Source organism: Gavia stellata, chromosome 3 (genome assembly GCF_030936135.1).
Source record: "Gavia stellata isolate bGavSte3 chromosome 3, bGavSte3.hap2, whole genome shotgun sequence".
NCBI classification, from domain to species: domain Eukaryota; kingdom Metazoa; phylum Chordata; class Aves; order Gaviiformes; family Gaviidae; genus Gavia; species Gavia stellata.
In genome coordinates, this window is record NC_082596.1 from 51,448,355 (window position 1) to 51,472,792 (window position 24,438).

General features: G+C 40.9%; 1 protein-coding gene across 8 annotated transcripts in view; it reads left to right on the forward strand.

Annotated features, from left to right (window-relative positions):
- ZNF521 (zinc finger protein 521) overlaps positions 1 to 23,026 on the forward strand; it is a 234,612-nt gene extending 211,586 nt beyond the window's left edge. For all 8 annotated transcript variants that reach the window (XM_059836074.1, XM_059836075.1, XM_059836076.1 and 5 more), the window contains one exon: positions 22,240 to 23,026. In XM_059836074.1, coding sequence (XP_059692057.1) covers positions 22,240 to 22,269 — 30 coding nt within the window. In that variant the 3' untranslated portion in view covers positions 22,270 to 23,026. The remainder of the gene's footprint in view (positions 1 to 22,239) is intronic.
- Positions 23,027 to 24,438: the final 1,412 nt, after the last annotated feature.

Consider the following 24,438-nt stretch of genomic DNA (forward strand, 5'->3'; position numbering starts at 1 on the left):
GAATTTCCTTAACATTTGTGACTAATAATTAGTTGCCCCTGGGGTAGTAAAGCGTCCCCGCTTTACAGACATGAAAACTAGGGCAAGAAATAATTGGATCAGCAGTTGCTTCCCATCCTGTTCAAAAGGGGCCTGGCCTCAGTGATTCACGCCCTTGCTGCTTCCCGTCTGGACTCCATCAGTGCAGAATACCTGGGCATGAAGCCATCCGTCTGTAGGACATTCCAGCTAACACAGAGAGCTGCAGCACCGTTCCTCAGTCGTAAAGGAGATCAGGAGCATATTCAACCTGCTCTTTTGCTGTCTACACTGCCTTCCTACCTGTTTGTCCAGTTGTGCTCTAAGACTCAGTCCTTAATATTCTTGGTGGACTGGGCCCAGTACATGTCAGAGATCACCTGAAAAGTTCTTCCCACTTGGTAACAATGAAGTAGTTGACAGCCCAGCTTTGTGAGTGTTTTTATTAAAGAGCTGAAGCTTGTTTACACAGGAGCTAGAACTTTCTCACAGGCTGGCCTGGGAGCATGGAACAGACTCCCACAGCAGTTAAGTATTACCGTGAATGTCCTCAACTTATGCTTCTAAGAGTAGGGTGCACCTAGAGGTGCCAAAGGCTCTCTTCTCTCCTATAAACATGTACTTGCATGTAGATTTCTAAACCTTCCCCAAAACCCCAACTCACAACAACAGAGCTCTTCCAAAATGGAATACACAGTTCCTTCCCCAGGGAAAGGATGAAAGAAAGAATGAAGCACTCATAGCAGATGTTACTCATGTCGCTTAAAACAGCAGAGGAACATTCTCAGCTCCCGGTGCAAGCAGCTGAAGCAGAGCAGGGCAAAGGCAGCATAGAAGAGTCTCCAGAAGGTCTATGTAGCTTTATGTGTGTCCCTCTCTGGATGTCCAGTTTTAACATGTTCATGTTCCAAGGTTAGCACTGTTGAAACTACTCTTCCAGTTTCTTCCTCATTTCTTTAAGGGTTAATCTTTCCAAAGATCTCTGCATTGTAAAATGCTCCCAAAGATCTCAACATTTTAAAACGCCCTTTAAAATGCCCTTGACCTGAGCCGGAACAGAACTAAGCAAGCTCTAGGCTATTTCAAGAACTAAAAGACTTGACTGAGACCTTTAGTGGAGACAGTAGCAGAGCTGGGATTCAAACACTATATTCTCTCATTTGGGGGTCAGCTAGAGAAAACTGCTAATTAACCTGGGCTGGGGTTGTCTCCTTGTGGCAGAGCCCTTCTGGGGCTGGCTGGGAAAGAGATTGGTGTGGGAATAGCATCCGCCATAGCAGCAGCGGCACCGCTACCTCCATATAGGATTGTTTTGCCAAGGCCCCCACAGTAGTTGAGTCTGTGTATCATGTAGGTCCCAACGGCGAGCCTTCCATGACAGCAGGGGAGATCATGAATAATTTATACTCTTTACACAAAAACAGAGACAAAACTTTCAAACCTGCAGGTGAAGTTAGATTTTTAAGGATGTTTTCTTCACAAAGAAAAGGCCTCAAAACATTTTTTTAAGTGAAACTGGAGATTAGCTCTGGCATTTCTAGGTCCCCAAACTCTTAGGGTGAGGAGTGGAACATAGATGCTGGCTTTCTAGGCCCCAAAGGCCAGGAGCCAGCAGGGAATAACTTCGTCAGCTCTTCTTAAAAAGAAGCCTACCTGAAATCCAATTAACAATCAAAGCTTTAGGCCAACATTTTCAAACTCAATGGCCTATTTCTGAGAGGGTGCTGAGCACCTCCAGCTGCAGTTAAGGCCAGTGCAAGATGCTGATGCTGAGTACATCAGGAAATCAGGTCATAAATGCCTGAGGTTAGGAACCTTGATAAAAGCATAGGTGCTGAGCAGCCATAGCCTTGTTTAACGTTTCAGCAAAACACTTTTGATGCCTAAATACAGGTGCCACATTCAGTAACGTTGGCCTTAGTCCTTAGCAGGCAATCGGGTTGCTTTTGTCAGATCAAATGACTAGGAGTCAGGAGAGCAGGATTCAGTTGAGAGGTCCGGTACTAACTTGCTCTACTTAACCATGCATGCTCTCCATCTCGTGAGTGTGGATGATGATAATAATACGTGTGCCAGAGATACTAGGATTGTAATTAATGCTTATGTTTTGAGGGAACTAGATGGAGGTGCATGCATTGCAAGTATTATTAGTTCGAGTGCTTTTTTTCCTGAACCCTTACTGTGCTTTCTGTTTCAGATAGGTACATGGATATTAGTGTGCCCCAGTACGTGCACTGAGTATTTTTCCATGTCTTCCAAGATTTAAAAAATTCAGGCTTGTGTTCCTGAGGCTTGAGACTTCTTTCCCTAGAAGGGAGAATTATTTCCTTAGCAAATTTTCTCAAAAAGGCATTCAAGAGAAGCATGGTGGAGGCATTCATGCATTAGCTCTTTAAGGACATACCTTCAAAGTGTTTCCCCTACAAGTCTTTTGCTTCAATGTCAAACAAAGTTTAAATACCAAAAAAAATACTTTGAATTCCCTTCTAGTGCCCCTTCCCTCCTGGGGATTGAGGGGCGTTACGCCCATATTAGGTTTTCATGCGGTAATTCTTTTCTAAATGAGAAATTTCCAGGTTTGGAGCTGTGAGTTCACCCGCCTTTGATTGGCCTATTCAAATGTAAACACTCCCTGTGGGTACTTCGTTTGTTCCTGAATATTTATAGCACATTGCAAAGCCCACCAAGCCCAAAGTGCCAGAGTTTTTCAGGGACCATTTTGATTTCACTAAATAGTGCTTTACAAAGATGGGCTGAGTATTAATGATTCTTACTTGTCTCCACATACTCCATATACTTGTAACTCTACATGCAACACTCAGCCTGTGAAACTTTCTGCACTTTTTCCTGTAAATAAGCAGGAAACAATGTGTGCACGACATCGCTTATACGTTCCCTGAGAGAAAGTTCCTTAAATTTCTGAGCAATTGAATCACAATTACAGGTTTGATTTTTTAGATGCTTGAGTGACATTATTGATGAAATTACAGAATTACTTGACCAAGACAGTGTAGCAGTTAAGGGATGAATATTGCCTTTAAATAAACCATTTTAATATTGAAAAGAAATTCAGAGTTAAGGAACAGTAAAATGGCAAAGGATTGAAAGCTAAATATACTGTCCAAAATAAGTAGTAAGCTACACCCACAAAGTACCCATAAAAAATAAGCAAAAAAGTATATTCCTTCTCTTTCAAGCTGGGATGGAGTCATGCCCAGATGTGTATATGCTTGAATCTATGTCTTTGTTTTGCCTACTCCTTCTTGTTTATGCTCCTGTATGCCTGGATTCTTTTTGTAAAATATGGGTATCTGTTTTCGAAAAAATCAGTAGCAACAAAGGTTGACCCATACTTTGGATCTGTTCTCTTTATTGCTGTGTATGGTCAACAATAAATAGATTCTGCAGAATCAGGTAAGATCCTTGTGACTGCAAAGACTGTGTCATGCAAATATGTTAAGTGAAGTTTGTTGCCTCCAGTCTGAAAGCAGCATGAAACCATGGCAATCAGAAGATAAGCTCCACTGTTCCTTTGTCTTTTTAAGTGTTGACTCTGAAACATATCAGTGACGTTACATGTCAACATTAACATCATGACTTCTGATTGTTTTAACAACTGGATCGGCAAGGTGTGCGAGATTTCAGCCTAGAGAAGCAAATCAGAAGTTGCTGCAGAAAGGAAAATGCACGGAAAGGCAGAAGGAGGAAACGAAAGGCAAAGGAGTAGAAAAGAAGTAGAAAGGAGATTATGGGGCAAAAAAAGAAACAAGATAGAAATAATAGCGCTTGGGAAGGCGAACATTTTTCTGCTGAGTGATGCTGATAATAATGATAAAGCACTTGTAAAAATAAATCATGATAATAATAAGGGGAAGTTCAATTATTACATAAAGGCCAATTTCTAACCTCAGTCCTTGTATAAACCTCTGTGAACATCAGGGAGTCCTGTTGTAGATTGAGGGCAGGGAAAGCAGAAAATATATTCCCTGGCCCACAAATAATCATTAGAAATTGAATTCTGCCCTTTGCAGAAAATGAGGTTTTGTCATCTGTGCCCTGAACGTTTCAGCCTACATCTTGCCATTAGTCAGATCAGTTGGCTCATACACCTGGAGTAAACAGAAGAAATAAGCACTCTGTTTGCATTTGAATAATTTCCTTGGTAGATCAGTTCAGTTCTCTTAATTGTCCATCCATTAATTTCTTGCTAATGTAGCTGATATCGATGATTGATTTTCTGTGCTAAACAGGAAGCACCACTTCTTCATTCTAGGACACATTCCTTCCTACAACTGCCCTGCTGTTAGCTACCAGTAGCTGCCATTATATTATCTTTCATCTGGCCCAGAGCTGACAACAGATGGCCATCTCAGGGACTGCCATCAGTGTGACTTTATGAAGCATCCAGCTATGGTGTACTGAGGAGCTTCATGGCCAGTTCTGCAAATCTGCCTCCCTTCCCCCCACCCGGCTGCTGGCCCCCCCTCACTCCATCCCCATGAATAAGCTCTTCATTCCTGGCTCCACTCTTCACTGGTCCTGCGGTTTCCCAACGAGTGATGGCACAACACTATCACTGAAAGTTTGCCGCTCAAGATCTGCCCTCTCTTCCCTCCACAGCACTGGCAGAAGGTTGCCGTGGCCCCCCTATACCCCAGCATCCTCACCTCTCCATGGTTTCGATGTACCAAAGTATAGGTAGAAGGGCTCTGTAGCAAACCTGCCACCTCTTAAGGTCTGTAGTCTGAACCCTACCTTCTTCTATCAGAGAGCTTAGCTTGGTAGCCCTGCTTGTCCTCAAGCTCCAGGGATTTGGAGAGAGGGGATGTTTGTTCTTTGGTTTTTTAATGTTCCACAAGACATGCTGCCAAACCAAGATTGAGTATATTAAGTGTGAAGGAAGCTAAAATATCGATTAGAACCCAAACTGGAGAAAAGTATAAAATTCACAAGCATCCTGATTCCATTGACACATTAGATCATTTGGAAAAGCTGTTTCAATTGGGTGGCTGCTGTGCATTTTGGAGAAAGATATATTGTTTGCTCTTGACAGAGTTTTCTAAAGCAAGGTACCTCCAGAGCTGAACCCGTATTTTAAGAGAAATTCACATTTGTATCCTTTATTGTGATATTTGCAGCAAGTCTACAGCTAGTAACAGTCTCTGCCCTCAAGCTATAAAGGAGTAAGTCTCCATTGTTGGAGAGAGAGCAGCCTTCTGTGTGAAAGGCTGAGATGTGGTAGGCAAGATGAATAGTGCTTAAAAGCAGTGCTTGCGGTGCTGTCATTTAGAACAGGAACACTGAGGATTTAAACGAAAGTGAAAGACATGGTAAATGAATCCTTTAAAATTGGTCAAATTTTCAGCTGCCTAAAATAACAAGATTTCTCCATTGATAGGTTCATTGAGTAGGAGGAAAGTTGGGAGGGGATGAATTCCCCTAGGGAGGAGGTGCAGATAGTTTGTGAAAACAAGGTGTGGTCAGTGATTCATGAAGAGAAACGTCCAGGAAACCAGTAAACAGCAATCTTGGCTCAAAAGTGGTGACTTTCCTTCTTTTTCTCTGCCCACCCCCAAAAAAAAAAAAAAAAAAAAAAAAAGAGCATCATTAGATTGCTCCATTCCAAACATTAGTCAAAAAGACTCAGATGCAGATGGCTACACAACTGGAGCTGTTCGTTACAAAACCCCAACCAGGAAGAACAGCTTCTAGGTTTAGCTTTTCTACCTGTTATTGGGGTCAGGTTCACCACGCTTTGATCAAACTGAGGCTGAAATATAATTTTGGATGTAAAAAGAGTGGATTTTTGCAGGCTCTCGTGATTTTTTTTTTAAGTTGAGCTTCCTTTGTGTTCAAAGCTGAAATTGAGTGTCCTCCACCCTGTTAACAAGGGAAGAGAGAAAGATGATTCAGTTCTCGTGAACCAATACTGCTGAGTTACACACATTTCTACATGCAGCTTTAGTTGTTTATCTGTATTGTTATAGTCTCATTTTGCAGCAGACTCACTAGACACAGTCAGTGATCATGGGTGTGTAAATCTGCTTGGGGATACTCTGTCAGTGAATACTCTGCTTCTCCCCATATTTTGTATAGATGTGTGCCATGTAATATAAAGAACCTGGGATATTGTTAAATATTAGTAGTGCGTTTGGCTTTGCTTTGCATTTGTAAAGGTGAAAGGTGATTGTGCAGGAAAATGGAACAGTATATTTGCTGTAAGACAGGCACTAAGAACTCACTCCCATGCTCAGTTATAATTCATGACTGTACTGGTGGGAAGCCCTTATCCCTCTGTGGAGTTAATGCATCTCCACTGTAGCCTGCTGAGAGCACCCTGTGTCCCCTCCCACCATCTGTGCATTTACTTGCATGCTTTCTCTCTCTCTCTTTACTGTGAGATCTCTTGGTGTTAAAACTGTCAGACTACTACTGTCTGGTAAAGGTGGCTTCATGATGTGTATTAATGTTGAATTGTCATTTAAAGGGTGAGGAGGTAGGAAAGGGATATGTTACCATTTGTTTTAAGCTCTTGTTAGAAAATGCTGACGAGCAAATAGAGAGGTAGGTTTGTTACCTCAAACAGCAAACAGCTTTGAACAGTGTACAGACATTGCCACAATGTAGGGTAACAGCTATTAATGGCAAATGCATCTTTGTTCCCAATCTGGGCATATTTTGCTCTTTCTTGGCACAGTTTCTCTATGTGAAGGTGTGAACCAATGGCATTGTAAATGGAATAATATTTATTTGCCCATCAGCTGGCTTAGCTGACAACTGTTTTATTTTCTATAAGTTGATCTCCTCTTTTAGCTGAAAAGCCCTCTTGCAGGCTGCAAGTTAATTGCTTCTGTTACCTGAGACTTGAAATTCATGTGACCAAGTACTATAAACTAGCACAATCTTACTTAAATAGGTAGTGTACGAGGATTTTTTATTATTATTATTGCTGTAAGGCACTGTCAGAAGACCGGTGAGACTGTCTAGCTTCGAAAGAACTGAACTCAGTTCACAGAGGTTTGAGATGATGCTTTGTCAACCTGGCACCTTACTGCAATATTAGACTCCGAATATGGTTAAAAGACCATGTACTTGACTGTCACAGCAATATTAATTTGCAGTGTTTCACTGAATGTAATCTTATGTAGTCTGTTGTTTGTATTCCTTTAAAACTTATAAATCAAATCCAGACCTGGAATACCAGAGTATGAACTTAACAGATGTGCTGCCATAAGGGACCTGCTAGGTTATAAACTGCAGAAATGATCTTTTTCTATTTCAGATTCCTAGCTTATTCCAGGGAGATTTAGGAACCACAGAAGTAAGGTGGAAGGTCACGTGTTAGGACGGTAGCACCCACCCAACGCTTGACGTTGGGTGTAATTGTCAGGAAATCCACCTCTAATCGTTTTATTATTCAGTCATAGCATGCTGCCGAAGCTCCTGAGCAAAAGTAGGGCAAGAATGACTTCACTAGCTCTGTGTCCAGGTTTTCTTAGGTGAAAGATCACTTTGAGATGACACAGCTGAGTAGTCAGCCTGAAATCCTACTTGGTATTTTATTAATTTTGCACCAAGATAAATCCTGAAATTCTGACAAACTCCATGACAGGTGAAATTCCTTCTTGCAGAATCTGCTCAGCAAGAGGCTGCTCATTTCGTTCTGTTCGGAGGCAGGCAACAGGAGGGCAGCTTTATAATCAGCCCTCAAAGGAGCCTCGGCCGCCCCAGAGCCTTGGACTGATTGAATAACTCCTGGGCCTCTTCCCCTAGGCCTCCATCAGCAGGGGTCCTGTGGAAAGCAATCTCCCGCAGACTGGCACTGAAGTGAGCTTTAAACTACTATTTTCTGCTCTCCAGAGGAGCCTGGAGTACTAAAAGATAGATGGACTGCAGATATTTTATGAGAAACTGTCAGAAGAAGAGCAGAGTAAATGTTTTTTTTCCTCCTTCTTTGAGTCACACGCTGCATCACTGTAGAATTTTTCCCAGAATTTTACAATGAAAGTTCGAAATTAATTGGTTGCTAACCTTAATTTCCCTCCCTCCCTCCTCTTTTTCTTTTTTTCCCTTCCCTCCTCTTCTTCTTTTCTTTTTTTTTTTCCTTAAATATTCACTTGGAGGCCCTTTGCTTAACCACAGTTGCAGAAAATCAGTACCATTTGCACTGAAATATTTATAATGACAGAATGAAAAATTGGATTCATTTTCTGGCCTGTAGCCGAACAGTCTGCAACTTTGCGCAGCATTGTTTAGCATCTCTCATTCCTTCCTTTCATTGGGGTCGTTTTCAGACACATGCACGCGCTGCCCATGCTTCAGAGGAATGCTTAGCAAAACACAGAGCCATTTTTAATCTCAGCCTTGAGAAAACAACTTGTCTCTAACCTTGCCACCATTTGTGGGGGGAAGCAAAGAGGGGGTCCCAGGGAAGCGTGTAGAATCCCTCTTACCGAAGAGATTATAGAGGATGACATGCAGTAATATGTCATCTACAGCTAAGCAGCGTACGGCTGGAATTTAGCAAGTTGCTTCCTTGTGTTGCAGGGAAGGCAGGTCAGACTTAGCACCGGGCTGGATAGCAGGATCTCTCCAGTAATTCCTGTTCTGCCACCAGTTCTCTCGGTGGCCTTGGGAAACTCATTTGCCCACGAAGGAAGAGATTGTGTGTGTGTGAACACAGACTGTGCCTGTAAAAATGCCCTGTGCTTCTTTGCACCTCCAGAAAACAGAGGATGCTGGAACTGTACGTATTTACTTCCCTCGCAGCAATGGTGCGAAGGTGAAGTGGTTGATGTTTGCAAAGTGCTTTGAAAATAAAAGTGCAGATCCTCAGGCTCCAATTTGCATCCCCCGCCAGAAGAAAAGGTACCTTAGTCAGACAGCCAAGGATTCCCTTAGTACGCAGCAATTCCTGTTTATTTTGCTAGCTGGTTCTGTATCACTCCCTTTTGGTCCTCACAGGCGTGTCTCAGACTCCAGTGAATTCCAGGGATTTTTAATTGATATAACAATCCCGTGGGGGCTATTAGGAGCTGGTATAAGTTCAGGCAGCCTTATGAATGCTGTAATCTGCACTGAGGACTATGGTGGCCCAAGATTTGAATGTTTAGGCCGCATGGGTTTACAAAAATATACAGTGGTTGTATAGGAATTAGTCTGAAAATGTACACAATTTAGCAGAGAATGGTAAGTCTCTGCAGATGCCAGATTGTTGTGCAGAAATTAATAGAGAAATATATCTATGCAAAGTGGTGATTTCAAAACCCCTTAGACATGATTCTCTGGTGAGTTCTGTAGACTGTCTTGACAACTGTGTTAGTTTCTGGAAAAGCCCTGTGGCCAAAATGTTAATCCCTGATGCCTAAAAAGAGGCTCCTTGAGACCATACTGGGCCCCCTAAGGAAGTGGGTTGGGTGCAGGGGTCGGATTCTGCAAGGTGCTGAGAATCTCCTGAAAATGTAGGTGCCAGAAATTGCCTACTAAGGTTCAAAAATGTCATCTTGCTGACTTCACCCATATCGAATTTACAACATAGCTCTATTGCTGATAGCAGGTATCTGTGTATAGTACTAAATTCTGATCTCTATTCCACATCACTCATCTGAGCACAAATTTTTTGTTTGGTTTCTTCTGTTAGAGCTTCAAAATATTGGCTCCCTCTCAGTGGTCTTAGGAACACAGTCCGAGCGGGTGTGCCTATAAGCAGTAGGAAGGGACAGACATCTGCTGTAAGCGTCAGTACAGCTCAGTTAACACTGCACAGCATTCTGTGGTTTGTGAGCAACAGATACTTTTTATCATTCAAAAGTTTCTTACCAACTTGCAGATTTGCCTTTTTACCATGTTCCCCAAGATAGTTTGACAGCTCAGCCTGAAGTGATGAGCGTTCTGACACAAACTGCATTGTGTCTTAAAAATTTTGCCTGCAGTTGTTTTACTGTAGTATTGCTTTGATTTGAAAAGAAACTTTCTACAAAGTGGTGTGTTTTAGGATATAACAAAAAAAATTCCAATATTGTGCTGCACATATTACAGAGATTTTCTGCTTAGCCCTTATTGCTTTCTGGTTTTTTCTTTCTTTCCTTCATGTATGTAAAAGGAGAACAGTATAATTTTGGTAATTTTTAACAGTTACTGAGAAGCAAAAATAACAGAGACAAGAAGGAATGTGAGCTTTAATTGCAAATATTAAATAAGTTTTTAAACTGACATTTTGCAAGCAGATTGCCCTGACAATTTAATGACATTTTAAGGGAAAGCCGTATCCCCAGAGTAGGCTCTTTCAAATCCAGAAGTATTTCTTTGGTTGAGCTGACCGGAACACAAATATACAGTTGTGTAAAATGCCTTAAGAAGCTGAAAAGATTTGTGGGGACAATAGACTATAGACCACAGTGAAGTGACAGTGCAGATCTTGCTGATGCTAATGGTACGGTACAAAACTGTTGCTGAACATCAGAGACCATAAGAGTAGCCCCCAAACAAACGTTTTATCTCATTGTTGAAGACAGTACCTTTCTGGGAAAGCTGCTTTCTCTGCAGGCCTGAACCGTTGTGTTCGTTTTGTTTTTCTGTTTGGAGTGCCAGTCTGTTTACTAAAGTTATTAGTTTATAAATTTTGCCAAGGTAAAGTAACTGTGAGAGCTTTAAATTAGAATAAGTGCCACTTCTGTGTGGCAGGTTCCTTTGAGGACTGATTAGAAAGCAGGCCTCCTGTTGCCTGCCCCTTTATGCATGGCACTATTGCTGTGGGGACTTGTTTATAGCTTACCTTTGAATTTATGTAAGTGTGCACCGTGGTATGATGAATCGCCCTCCAACAGCAAAGATTCTGCTTTTTTTTTTTTCCTGGGATCAAGATAATACTTCACTTTTAAAGAGTTAGGTAGGTTTTATTGTAATGAATTAAAATTAACTTGGAGTAGCAAATTATCTAAGACCGCAAGGGTTATAGATTAGCCTCACCATAGCTACAGCACATCTTTTTGTAAAGGAACTAAACTGCTGTATTTCAGACACCTTGGAACTAAACATAGACAGCAAATGTGTGTAAGTAAGTGTTGTGTCCAGTTACATTCCTCCTAAATGTGATTCTTTTCACTCAGTCAGAAGATTGCCACTCTAAAAACCAGTCCTAACGGGCAACAAGGGGTGAAAGCGGCAGCTGCACAAGGCTGGATCCCCTAGCAGGAGATAGCCTAGGAGACAGGAGTACCAACCACAGCACCACTAGCCAAACCCAGAGGTTGGGGGGGGGGGGGGGGGGTGTCATTTCTTCAACTGTCAGTGCAGGGTTAAGGCAGGATCTAATGACATGTCTGACTTGCAATGTGTCACTGGCCAGCTGTGTGACAGGAACCAGAATGACCAACCTCGAAGAATGACATTTGGTAGGAGGATACTTCTTCCCTTGTGGGGAGGAAAGAAAAAGGCATAAAAGGATGCTTTTTTGTGTAGCACTTCTTGTTGGGGGGGAAGTATTAAAACGTAGGAGTTGGACTTCCCTGTCTTCTCCCTTTTATAGTTTCTGAAAACAGGAGAAAGCGAGAGTAAAATTCCTCCCATTAACTGTGATCACATTTCACACTTCTTTTACACAAATGCAAATGACAACAAAACAGAAGACAATAGAGGATCCAGGCTTCTGCATTTTCCAACCAACAACCACAATGACAAACATAAAATTTTATTGTCCTGGTACCACATGTCAGTAAATGCTCCAGATTTATTGATTTACAGTGTGTGTCCTTAGAAAGTTTAGAGAAGTAGTGACTGTTATAAAGGGCAAAATAGTATTCTGGTCTCTCTAAAAGTCACCTTTACAACCTGGAGTTTCTTGAACTGAGAAAGAGAGAACTCAAACGAGGTTGGTATAAGAACACAATGTTTCAGTATAGGGTTCTTAACTGTCTAACTAGTTACCAGCTATGAAGGGACAAAAATTGTCCTTATTTTCTTTTCCAACAAGTAGATTTGTAATTTACACACGCTCCAAGCCTGCCACATAAGCACTGTCCCAGTTCCCACTATTCCTTGTTTGAAGAGCTGTAGGAGTAAGGACTATAAGATGTCCAAGATGGGCTGGCACAGTAACCAGCTGCGAAGGAAGTCAGAGCGCGAAAGCCATGGGGGCCTATTCTTATCAGCTCAGAAATCTTTGGCCATTAATATCAAATCTGCTCAATCTGGCTTTCCTTGCAAACTGTCTTGAAGGAAAAAGATGCATCAATGTGCAACAGTTTTTGGGGCATTTAGAAGAGGAGGAGAGCTAGCAGAACTCCATAGTTTTAACTTTTCTTTCCTACACATTTTATAATTGACATACCATGAAAAAGGGGACATATTTTCACTTGTGTTCCTGATTTCGGGATCCAAAATATGCACCAGTCCACTTACACATTGTCTTAACGGGGTGTATGTACGCTTACTATCTGTACTACTGGCTTACTACCAAATATGATTTCCATGTTCAAAAGCCAGGTTTGGTGATTGTAAAACTGGGCTGGTTCAGGATTTGCTTTTAGCTGAGCAAAAACGGTGTTACTTGCTTTGAGTTAATCTCTGGCTGATCCGTAACCTCCAGTGTGCTGAGTGCTGTTGTACAAGGCCCCACGCACCGGCTGGCAATGTGCAGGGAATCCAGATTCCAGGCTGTCCCTTTATCACCTGGTAAGCACAATACCCAGTATTATGTCACAAGGTAGGGAGGTGAACTCGGCGATCGATACTAGTGTGGGATGCGTCTGTCCGTATAGTAAGAGTGCAGACAAGTTACAGCGCTTTTCTTTCAGGCTGTATCAAGAAACTTGTAATTTCACTTATAATTTTGTTCAAAGGAATTCTTGTACATGCACCTGTGGAAAATGGGAAAGGATCATTGTTTTAAAGGTTGCCCTTTGCATATAAATCACAGCTCTGTGTGCTTCCCCATTTTCATTGGGTGACCTTTTGAATCCTATGGACAGGAGCTTAAATTCTGGACCTGCCGGTTGGTTTAGGATTTGAAATCAATTCATGATCTAGCAGTTACTCTGCTTTAGATCAGAGAGCCCAGAATGGAAATTTGAGAAGAAGAAGTTCCACTTGGAACATCCCTTCACAACACATAGAAAACTTCATTGCAGAGCAAATTAGATGTGTGTAAAATCCAGATTCATTTGTCAGTTTAATCCCTGAAAAGACCTATCAGGATTCAGCGAGTATGAGAGAAACAGGCGGAACAAGAAATGTATAATGTCTCCAACAGGACATTTTTGTGCAATTATCAATTTAAGCTTCCATTATTTGTAACTAATTACTGGACTGAGCTGTTAAATATTTAGTAGTAGTTTGTTTAATTGGGTTTGACCTATAAAGGAATCTGTACATAGAGTAGCTCCAGTTCCTTGCTCCCAGCTAAGCAAATTCATATTCACGTAAGATGAACACATATTGTCAGACAAGGCTTTTTGTTTTTGTTGTTTGGGTTTTTTACCTCTCTCTCTCTCCCCCACAGATTTATTTGTCTTTAAGGTAGCTAAAATTAGAGCATGAAGTAGGAGTGCTGCTTGTGGATGTAAAATGGAAGGGAAGTCAAACTTAAAACTTGTTTACAGATGTCATAGTTTAGAAAGCACCAGCATAATAAATTAAACATAACAAAGAAAAAAAATTAAAGCAGAGCAACAACTAGCCCATGAACACATGTATCTGTAAAACACTGACTTAATCCCTGAATATCTTATTAGGCAGTATTGCCTATCAAAGCTTGTTGTCCCCTGTTACTCTCTTGTACAATAGCTGCAGATAAACTTAGATTTGTTCAGCTTTGGGTTCTGCTTGCTTTTTGCCTGGCTGTGTCTGACACAGTGAAGAGACTTCTGGCTGTGGCCTCTGCAGAGGGTGTGCAAGAATCAATCAGTACATGAGCAATATTCACTTTGTTTTAAAATCTACAGGCCTGGCTCTGTTCTTACTTGTCCCTGTCTTGAAATACCTTTGATTTTAGAGGAGCTTCTCTTAATTTATACCACGGTAACCATAATCGTATTCTAAAGTAATAAGACTTTTGATATATTTCTCAGAAGTGCCTCCTTTTGCCTTTTTTGTTTAAGCTTTTATGCCCACTTAGTGAACAATTTTCTTATTGGGGAAGGATGCTTGTGTATTAATTTCAAACATTTGCAGTATCACAAAAGCCTTGTTTTTCTACAAACAAGACTTAGGCCTGGATCCTGATTAGCCGTACAGCTCCTTTGCAGCATAAAAGAACGGGAAGGTTTCCCCGTTTCGATACATTGCTGTGAACATGTCCTAACCATTGCCCTATCTCCCCATCACCATCATCTTATCGTTTACGGGGGTAACACGTGCGTCTTGCCTGTGCATCCAGACACACCTTGCTCGGAATGGAAGAGGTTGTTCTAAGTTCCATTGCATTTCAATAATCACCAAATAGGGCAAGGGAGGCTTACAGGAGGCTATTACCTGGCACCATGGGTTAAAACAGCCTTGGAACTACTCTGATTTATGTCAGACGCTTAACTAGGAGCCCCTGCCAATACTCATCATGAGGAAAGTGCAAGGATGGCGAACAGACACCTGTATTTGTGTCTGTTCTCTTTTGGTGACAATGATGAAGGTCTTACTTGGTGTACCTAAGAATATATGTCATTCTTTTCCATAAAGCAAATCTGTGTTTGATATATGTACTCACATAGAATAATTAATCCAAAAAGGAATCATTGACATTTTACTTACTGGAAGTCTCGGAAGAAAAATAGGTATCAGGAGGTTTTTTTGTTTTGTTTTTGTTTTTAATTTTCAGTTTGCATCCCTGAGAACATGCTATCCAGTCAAAGATCTTTCTATGGTTTGGTTTTCTCTGGCCCAGCTGGAAATGCTTGTGTAGAAGAACCAGAATACTGAGAGTTTTGCGTAAATACGATTAAGAGTACAATCTGATTAGCAGTCATGCCATTTCAGAGACATTAATATAATATCAAATCACGTAGCTTAGGTGAACTAATTTATATGAAGAACTGCAATTCAGTGTAGACTTTCCTAAATCATCATTGTCAACAGTGGTCAGTCATGACCTAAGATGACCATTTAATTGGCCATCATGTCTGAGAACAGACCTGATTCTCAAAGGCTGGTAAACATCAACTCACCACACATAAGTGGTATTTATGGGGACACAGCTTCTCTTGGGATTTGGCCCTTTCTTTGTGGTGGAAATAGGTCTGGTTTAGTTCAGATCAAATGCTTATTTCCTCGGGAATCTCAAGTTTCAGAGATTGTATTTTGTTAGGTCTATGCTGGTGATCAAACTTGGCCTGGGTGAAACTCCATGCCTACTTCAGTGCATTTGAAAATTCACTGCAGTACTGGAGATGCTGGTGGCAGGGACATCTTGCCTGGATTTTTTTCTGTTTACTCCAGAACTCCAAAGTCTCCATTTGGCTTCCTACTTTTCACCTATGAAAAACTATCAGACATCATCTCCTTTCCAGCTCCCTCATTCACTCAGGATAAGTGTGACCATTGAAATCTGAATATATATTATTTGTTGTGTCAGAAGCATTGTAATTCCTGGTATGTAACACATCAGAAACATTTGTTAGTGCCATGATTTCAGATATAATAGTTTAAGTTAATTTCTTGTAGTTTGTGTTTTATGAAAGGAAGGGAGGGACCTGGGAGGGAAAATAGTCTATGGTCACATCATCTTTTGATGAGCTTCAACTGAAGTTGCTCTTCAGTGAAAAATACAGAAATGTTTACAATCCGAGTGTTCATAGATGCTCTGTCAATACAGTTAAGGATTACGGCATAGAATGGACCTAGATATGTTCCTAACCTTCAGTTACTTCATTTGGTGGAGCTGGACTGTGGAAGTGGTTACCCTTACTGTGGGAACATAAATCCCACCTACACTACATTTTTACCTGTATAGCAACTGAGCCTGAGAAGCCCATGTAACAGAGTCTTCTTAATTGCTTACAGCAGTAGTGGAGCCGGGGCCTTAATGTTTTGGGGCACTGAAAGTAAGTTTACTACTTTCAGATGCTTTGAAATGGCCCAGATACTCTACTGAAACCAGCTCCTGACTATGTAGATTTGGTTTCATGTGTGATTTGAGGCTGGCTGAGCCTCTTCCTCTCCTGGGATGAACATCAGGAAAAAAAATCCTAACCCTGAGGTCTGTGAAGCTGTGAAATAGTCTCCCAAGAGGAGCATTGGAAGCTCTAATTAAAATTGGACTGGGCAAAACAGTTGAAATTATACTATAGGCAATAATCCAACACTGGTAAGACGGGTGGAGAAAACGCCCTAATGGGTCTTTTCTGTCTTTAAATTCTGTGAATTCTTGTTCTTCTCTTTTAGTATGCTATTTCACCTTTTTCTTCAATGGTGACACAGTGTCATCTAGAACGTATTATAAGATGCTATTGTAAGCTGAGTAAGATGATGTTAAATGTCAAAAGAAAATGCAACAGTTTCTCTGCAGGTTCACAGTGATTATATGGAGCCAAGAAAAAGAGAAACTGGCTGTAAACGAGGGACATCAGTGCAGTGTTTCTGATCTGTAAGACAGTGGCAAATGCCTGCAATATACATGTTTATCATTTTGACATTGCATTTCATATTCTCTGCTTATGAAGAATAACCACATTCCACCAAACCTAACACAGGTGTGGAAAAGTCATTTACTGTAACTGTGTACATCACTCAGATTGCTGGAGACATCTTCTATCCAAATGTTTCAAATATCCCCAAAGACCTGGACTAAATAATATATTTTTACATCTTAATTTATGGTATGTATTTAATCTTAGTATCTATCTCACAAATCTAAATAGCTCATCAATTTAGTCTTGGGTATAATCATATTACAGTTTACCAGGAAAGAACCCTGCCACAATATAATGGGGCTTTGACAAGAAACTCTGTGCTGCAGTACTGAAGCAGCACAAGTTTGAAGAAAGGGTATAAAAATGAACCTTTTCTGAGAGTTGTCTTATAGTTATGTCTGAATAAGTTTCATTTATTTGGTTTTGGTGTTACCGCTTAGTACTCCTCTTCCCTCCTCCCCCCGCCTTTCCCCATGATACAGTATTTCAGCTGTGTCTGATGCAGAGCTTTCTGTACGAGAGGTCTTATATCATGACAACCAGTTAATTAACAAAGCATCAGACCAAAGTTCTGGAAACCATGTTGACACTGTGAAACTGCATTTTTGACTCGTCATTACCACTGCACTTCAGGTTTTGCTAGGCTTGCCTTTTCCATGAGCCTTTCTTTCTTCCTTCCCCTTTGGTTCTGGAAAATCCAACATCCTCTTGTTAGCTGCACACAGTTTGAAAAGTATGGTACAGGGTAAAAAGTTAGAATAAAAAAAAGGGGAAGAGAAGCAGAAAATCTTGATTAGAAAGTATAATTTAATAGAACGTGTATTGAACCAAATGCATTGATTAATGTGGAAGATATAGTACTTATATTGATTCAAACTAGAGATTTAGTACTAAAAGCTGTAAGCCAAAAAGCTGTTGCAGATTGCTACAAAAGTCAGTTTAATGCTGTCCTTGAGAATGCCTTCACAAAGAAATTCTTCTAATGTTTGAGGAGTAGGTAGAATGCGGTATATGTCAGTTTGATCCCGGAGGGTTTTATTTTGTACTCTAATAGCTGTTACGAGCCTACATTATATCCAAGGAGTAATTTTCCTTAGGGGTGCCCAGCTCGCTTTGTGTCAATATTCTAGCATTTTAAGTCACGTACAGTATATGCTTCTGGGAACAGTGCAGGAGCCAGCCAGACTCATAATGGTCTGCATTCATTAATAAAGGCAGAAGCTTCTGTCCCTCCATTGCCCACTACAGGGATGCCTCCCTGGTCTTCAGGGACCCGTACAGACACATTTAAAGAAAGCTTTATTTTGAGTGGGCAGGAGATGAAATGCAGGACTCGCAGGCATTTCCTAAGTCAGCTATATACCCGAGCACAGGGGTGACCTTAATGGGTCAGAGAAGAATGCAGGTCAAAAGACTTATTATCCAGCCTGTTGGAAACCAATTGCTTTTGTTAAAAAAAAAAATGTAGTGCTTAAAGGTTGATAGTAACGTAGAGTTCTGTTTTACAACCTGGAACTGTATTGCAGTGCGGTGGGGTGCATTTTTTTTTTTTAATGCAAAAAAATATAAGACGATCCATATTGTACACAGATAAAGGATTCCAGATAAGTGATAACATGTAGGGTACCATAATTACTTAATCAGTCATGATTGATTACTCATATTTGTGTTCTTGAACTAGGGAAAAAATAACATGCTGCTGTGGTGCTGTTACCATCTGCTGAAATAATGCGTTTGTATTGCATCTTTATATTTCTTCACGTGTACCCTCTTTGTGGTGTTTGTCAGGTACAACCATGTCTTGCTTCATCTAGTCATAAAGAACAGAAGTCCCATCTTAATTGAATGCAACTGCAGTTCACATTAAAAATTCTAGTGAGTCTGTGGCTATCTGTGGATATTTTTTTCTTCGTTAGTTTGATGCTGTGGGCGGGAACTTTTTTTTTAGCTGATACTTCTCATGTTCTATCTCAAACACAAAGTCATACACCAAACAACAAAAAGTATTATTACCTCTTTTGTCTCCAGCATTTCTGCAAATAAACGTTTTTATATTTTTTGCCAAGGAAATTCTTGTGAAATCTTTGCATCTTTTTAACTCCTTAACACTAACAACAGGGATATCTCAAAGCATTTTCATCCAGAAAAATGGTGGCATATAATTTTATAGCAGTTCACGTAACAGTTGGGATTCTGGATTCTGCTAACAAAAATAGTTATTTCTAGGAACAGGGCAAATGCATTTTAAGAGTTTATTTTGCTTGTGAAATATAATGAATTCAGATTTTCCCAGGTAATATACCTGTTTTCCAGATAATACTAAGGCAGAGAAATTGGGGATGTAGGAGTTTTCCTGGCTCGGTTTGTGTCTAATGCGGTAACAAATGCAGTGACACAGACCTCCTGCTTCGCTGTTCCTCCATTTTGTGCATGCAAAGCTTGTGTTTGTGTTTGCAAACTAGTTTCTCCTCCTGAAATCACAGCTCTTGGAAATGTTAACATAGCTATTGCTGAAGTCCAGGAAAGATTATGTTCAGAAAAAACATTTTTCCCTTTCCATGGCTAAGTAGGAAATTGAAATTTTTGCTTCGTAGGGAGACTCCCTCAGAATTAAACAGATGGGTTTATGTGCAATCAAATTTGGGGGAGGCAAAGAAGGGGAGCATATGATATCTCCTGTACTTAGCTAAATGATTTCTCTTTGGCGAGTGGATGTACTAATTGCTCTGAACTCAGGCAAACTAGTTTGAAGTTTCTGGAGGGGCATGTTTCAAGCTTGTGTAAGCGTGTCTTTAGTGAAGGGCAGCGTGCTTTCCGAGCCGTACAGGGGATCTCGGCTGTACTATTGTGCTCTCCCTGGGTGTACCGCACTCCCGTGTCCCTGCTGCGTCCCTGCCGGCGGGAGCTCCAAATTCTGCTTTCCCCGCCTGCCTGAACTCCCACTGCCGGGGAGGCGGGGAGCTCGCTGCACGCGAGGCGAAGAGACTATCAGAGTCGAGATCTGCTGTGTGGGTAATGGAGGAGAATTTTTGCCCTAAATTTTTAAACACAACACCCCTCATAAAAACAACAACAGTTCATAACTGGGATTAATGTTAGCAATTTTCAGTCACTTAGACATGGGGTCTCCAATAGATGGCTTTTGCTGGAATGGAATATGGCTCTCTGTGGGATTACAGAATTTTCCTCCTTTTCTTATCTCTCTCCTCCCATCCTTCGCCTGCTTGTCTTGACAACGTTATGCTTCTGAAGTGCTTCCACTTTGTATTTTTTTGCCACTTAGCCAGATAGCTATTTCTCCCTAGCCCCTCACGTTTGGGCAGCCTTAATTACTTTGGAAAGCATGTTTTGTTTTGACTGTTTACACTAAATATAGTTGCCTTTTTAAGGCCTAAACTGCTCAAAGCGTGTCCTCATGTTCATATCCTGCCCTGTCTCCTTTTTCTCTGCAACACCAGTTTTTTTCTATTATCTCTTCATTATCTCTAGGGAATCTCATTTTGCACCCGGGCACGGGAGTCAGGGACACTGAGAGCAGGGGCAAGTCAGTCCTTATGCCATGTTTTATTTTGTCTCCTTCATATTTGGGCCTTTTTATTTTTTAATCAAAAATGTCATTGCAGCCATAGTTGTAAAACACCTTTTGACTGCTTCATATGTAACTGTTCATCCAGCCCTAAACTGATAATGCATTTTTCACTTAGTGAAAAGAAATAAAAAACGGGCATGACTGATATGCTTGCTGTCAGTAGATTAGAAACAAAAGACCCCCCCAAATATCTCTCTCCAGTGTAACAACTGGTATATGACTTCACCTACTCAGAAGCAGAGAAAAAATGAGAATTCAGGCTGCCACCCCATATTTAACTTGTCCTGTTGTTTCTAGGTACTGCAGGGTCTCCAATAAGCCTATGGTGTTACACTGTAAGTGCTGCAATAAATGGACACAACAGGATGACAAAAGGGCTGACTGTCAGGCTTAACTCTTAATTTCCTTGCTTTTGTGGTTTAAAGTCAGAGCCCATTACTTGTGACCAGCCAACATTTTAGTCTGCAGCTATTGTTACTGCTTTACAGCATTTTGAAATTATTTTATGGGAAGGATAAGAAGCTAGATGAAATGGAGTGGTAGAATGTGTTTTTTTAACACTCTCTGGCCTTGGACAGTCTGGAATTCCTGCCATCAGCATTAAATCATTTTGTATTCACATCTGGAAATTGCATCTTTAAGTGTCACTGGGTCATTTTCCTTTAATCTTGAGAATGGCACTACATTAAAAATTCCTCAGCCTTACTGTAAGATCCTTTCCTTGCCAAATGTCCCATGAACTATTGTTTGTGTGCGTGCACAGTTTAGGGAGAGAGAAGGAGGAAGGGAGGGAGAACTATCAGGCTGGTCTGCAGCCACGCTGTATTTTACATTTGTTTCACCTGTTTTCATGTGCCTGTTTTCACATTTGTTTCATCTGTTTTCATGTGCCTTTGCATGGGTGGCTCTGGAGGGTATGGTTCAGTAGATGTTCACTTCATTGAAAATTATGACTGTCTTTTGGGAACAGGTTCATCTTGAAGTGCCTTAGTCCAAAGGGGGTTTAAGACAGATTAACTTAATAAAGCAGAGTGAAGGGACTGGACGTGCTAGGCGCAAATTACGGGACGTGACACCCCTGCCCTCTGGGTCACTGGCTCAAATCTGGCCCCAATTGCTAGGGGGAAGACTCATCACTAATCAGTGGCTGCTCTGTTCTCTGAGAGCTAGCATTCACAGACCTTTTCCAGTTATCTGTGGATCCAGTGTACATTGTAGAAGGAGGATCTGAGCCAGTGCAGGCATTGAAATCGCATCTCTCGTCTCTAAAAGTGCTTGACTCGATTAGAGCAGCAGTAGGAAAGAGGGTGAAACTTGTGTTTGCTGCTGGATTTGGTGATTACTCGTATGGAAAGGAGAATTTCAGGCTCCAAAGTCCATGCTGTGTCATCTCGCATAAGGCACTGCATTCACTTGAGGAAAAATACCTGTGGTTTTGGGTGACCAAAGGAAGGGCTGTGGCAGCCCCTCCTGTTTTCTCATCAGTGTTTGAGCTCTCTGCTAGGCACAGAATGACTCTTACCGGAATATACTGTGTATACTGTTTAGGGGGAAATAGGTTTTAATGCAATAAAACATTTGAAGTGGTGCCACAGTCTAGGAAGCACAGTCCAATTAGTATATTTTGGTTTGTAGGCAGCAAGGTCTTTTATGACAAATAAATGCACTTCTCATTTGCATAATGCATAAACCATGAGCTGTATGTAAGCAGACACCAGAACCGCTGACCTGGTATGCAGTTTCACTGGGGCAGGTCAGCCCAAACCTACCTAGAGAGAGTGCATTGCCCTTCCTGGGTCACATGGAAAGAATACTGGTGTGAAACAGCTGGGGAAAACTCCTCTCTTTGATAACAACGCTTCTTCTGGCTGCTTTAAAACAGGGAGGGGTCAAAGATATTCTTTTTCCAGTCCTTCATTTTGTGAGATAAGTTGGGAGAATTGTTCTTGCATCTTTCTTTCGCACACAAATGCTTGTCCTGTGACTAAGCTGTTTCTTTTGTTTTTGTTACAGAATCATACGATGACCCAGCACAGCAGTTAGTGCAAGGCCCGTCTCTTCCAGAGAATTCTTTGTGGCACAAAAAGGGAACACGTTTTACTCTTTGCACGAAACTTTCATTGTTAATGTATATTATTCAGAAACATTGTATTGTACCATAAAACTTGTATTATCGAAACTGTTGGATGTTCATGTGTTTGAACTTTTGAGCACCAGATAGATTTCCTGTATATAAAGTGTTGCACATGTATTATGTTGTCTGATACTAAAATGGTCTTATAAAGACAAGTGGACTTGGGCCCTATTCAAGAAAGATACAAATAATAATAATACTGTATGAGGGGAAAAAAACAGCTTAAGAAAAAGTGTCATTTTCAAGGAGGAGAGAGAAGGTAATAGCTATGTTCCATTACAGCTCTGTTTGGCCTTCCTTTCGTTTAAACTTCAGTCTAGAAATCTCTCTTTTGGTATACAAACGGATGAATCCAAGACTATTTTTTATTGCTGAAGATTCTTGCAAAAAATATGAAGAGACTCTTTGTCACAGAGCAGGAACCCACAGTTGAATAAGGCCCGTATATATATTTGTAAGCCTTGCGATATGACAGATAGCATTACCATATATGCAATAGTTGTTATGTAGATTGTCAAAGAAATTTTTTTTCCTGGATACCATTTGAAGCTTTGAGTGTTCAAGACTTTCCTTAATGATTTCACATGGCCAAATTCTTGAATCAGTTGAACTAACCTGTATGTTACTGTTATTAATGTTTACTCTGCGGTCTGAACCTGGAGATTACTGGAACTGTTTTCCAAAAGGAAATAAATTCAGTTTACCATTATGTGTGAGCATGCTTGTGTCTTGTCTTTTTCCTTGAAAAGTATCATTATTATTACTGCTCCTGTAGTACTTAAAGGACCACCAAGATCTGGAATCCCATTCTATCAGGACCTATACACTGCTCAGTAGGAGTAGGTCACTTTTCTCAGAGCTGGGCATTTAACTAAATGTAATTGTAAAAACAGATCTGCTGGCCCACTGCGAGCAATGTGTGCTTGTTTTCTGGTGTTGTTTGTTAGTTTGTTTTATTTGGCAGTCTCAACGATTTCATACCTGTACACTTGACATGTTGGTTGCCAGAGGAGTCACCGAGCATCTTCTGTGTATAATTATCGGTGTATTTCAGTGTGACATTATTTAGTGAGTTGGGTCTAGTACTGACAACCGGGAGCCACCGCAGCTCTGCCAGTAGCACTGTTAACCTCAAATCCCTCCCCCTCTCTTCTGACATGGGTAGCAGAATTGGAGGTGGTGCATACTGTGGGATGATGTTCACTAGCACCGTGGCCCTGGGGGAGCTGGCACAAGACCTCACAGCTTTGCTGGGGTCTGAATTGGCTCCTGACTGCCTGCAATTTCAAGAAGAAGAAAGACAGGCATAAAAACTCTCCTTGCCTAGCAGTATCCCCCACTACTCCAGCTCACCTACAAAAGAGGACCAGAAAACCGTTCTCCAGCTATTTTAGTATCTTACCTTATTGCTTGAATTACTGGATTCATCCCACAGAAACCAGTGTTGCTGAAATACTGCAGTTAAAGAGCTGCACATCACAACAGTCCAAATGGCTGGAGCTGCTTGCCTATTGCTGTCAGGGTAGATATAAAGTGTGATTTCCAGTTTGCTGAATGTCACATTTTGACTCTCCACAGATGGAGGATGGAGAGGAAAGAAATAAAAGTCTGAAAGTCTCTGGTTAGCAGATATGCCAAGAAAAAAATGTGTCGTGTTTTCAACTCCAGCTTTGAGAATATTGTGCATATTTTGCCAAATACAAAAAAAGAAATTCACGGGTTTTGTATGAATATCTCATTTGTGCTGACAAAAGGATAAATACAGGCACGAGTACACAAGGCTTGTAAAATGCCAGTTCTATTTATAAGTTGGAAACTGTTCCCATTCTTATTAATATATTACTCATCTCAGCCAAATTGAATGTGATGATATGTTCTTTATTTTTGACAGATACCTTAAAGGATATAAGACATTTCAGCCTTCATGTGTGAAAGTGTGACATATTGGTTAAGACTGAAAATAACATGTTTCTAGTAGAGTTCAAGTATATAAGAAATATTACACCCTACTGTTTTTGTAAATGCCAGAGTGCCACTGAGTTGAGACAGATGGTAGCTGGGAAAGATGCAATCTTATA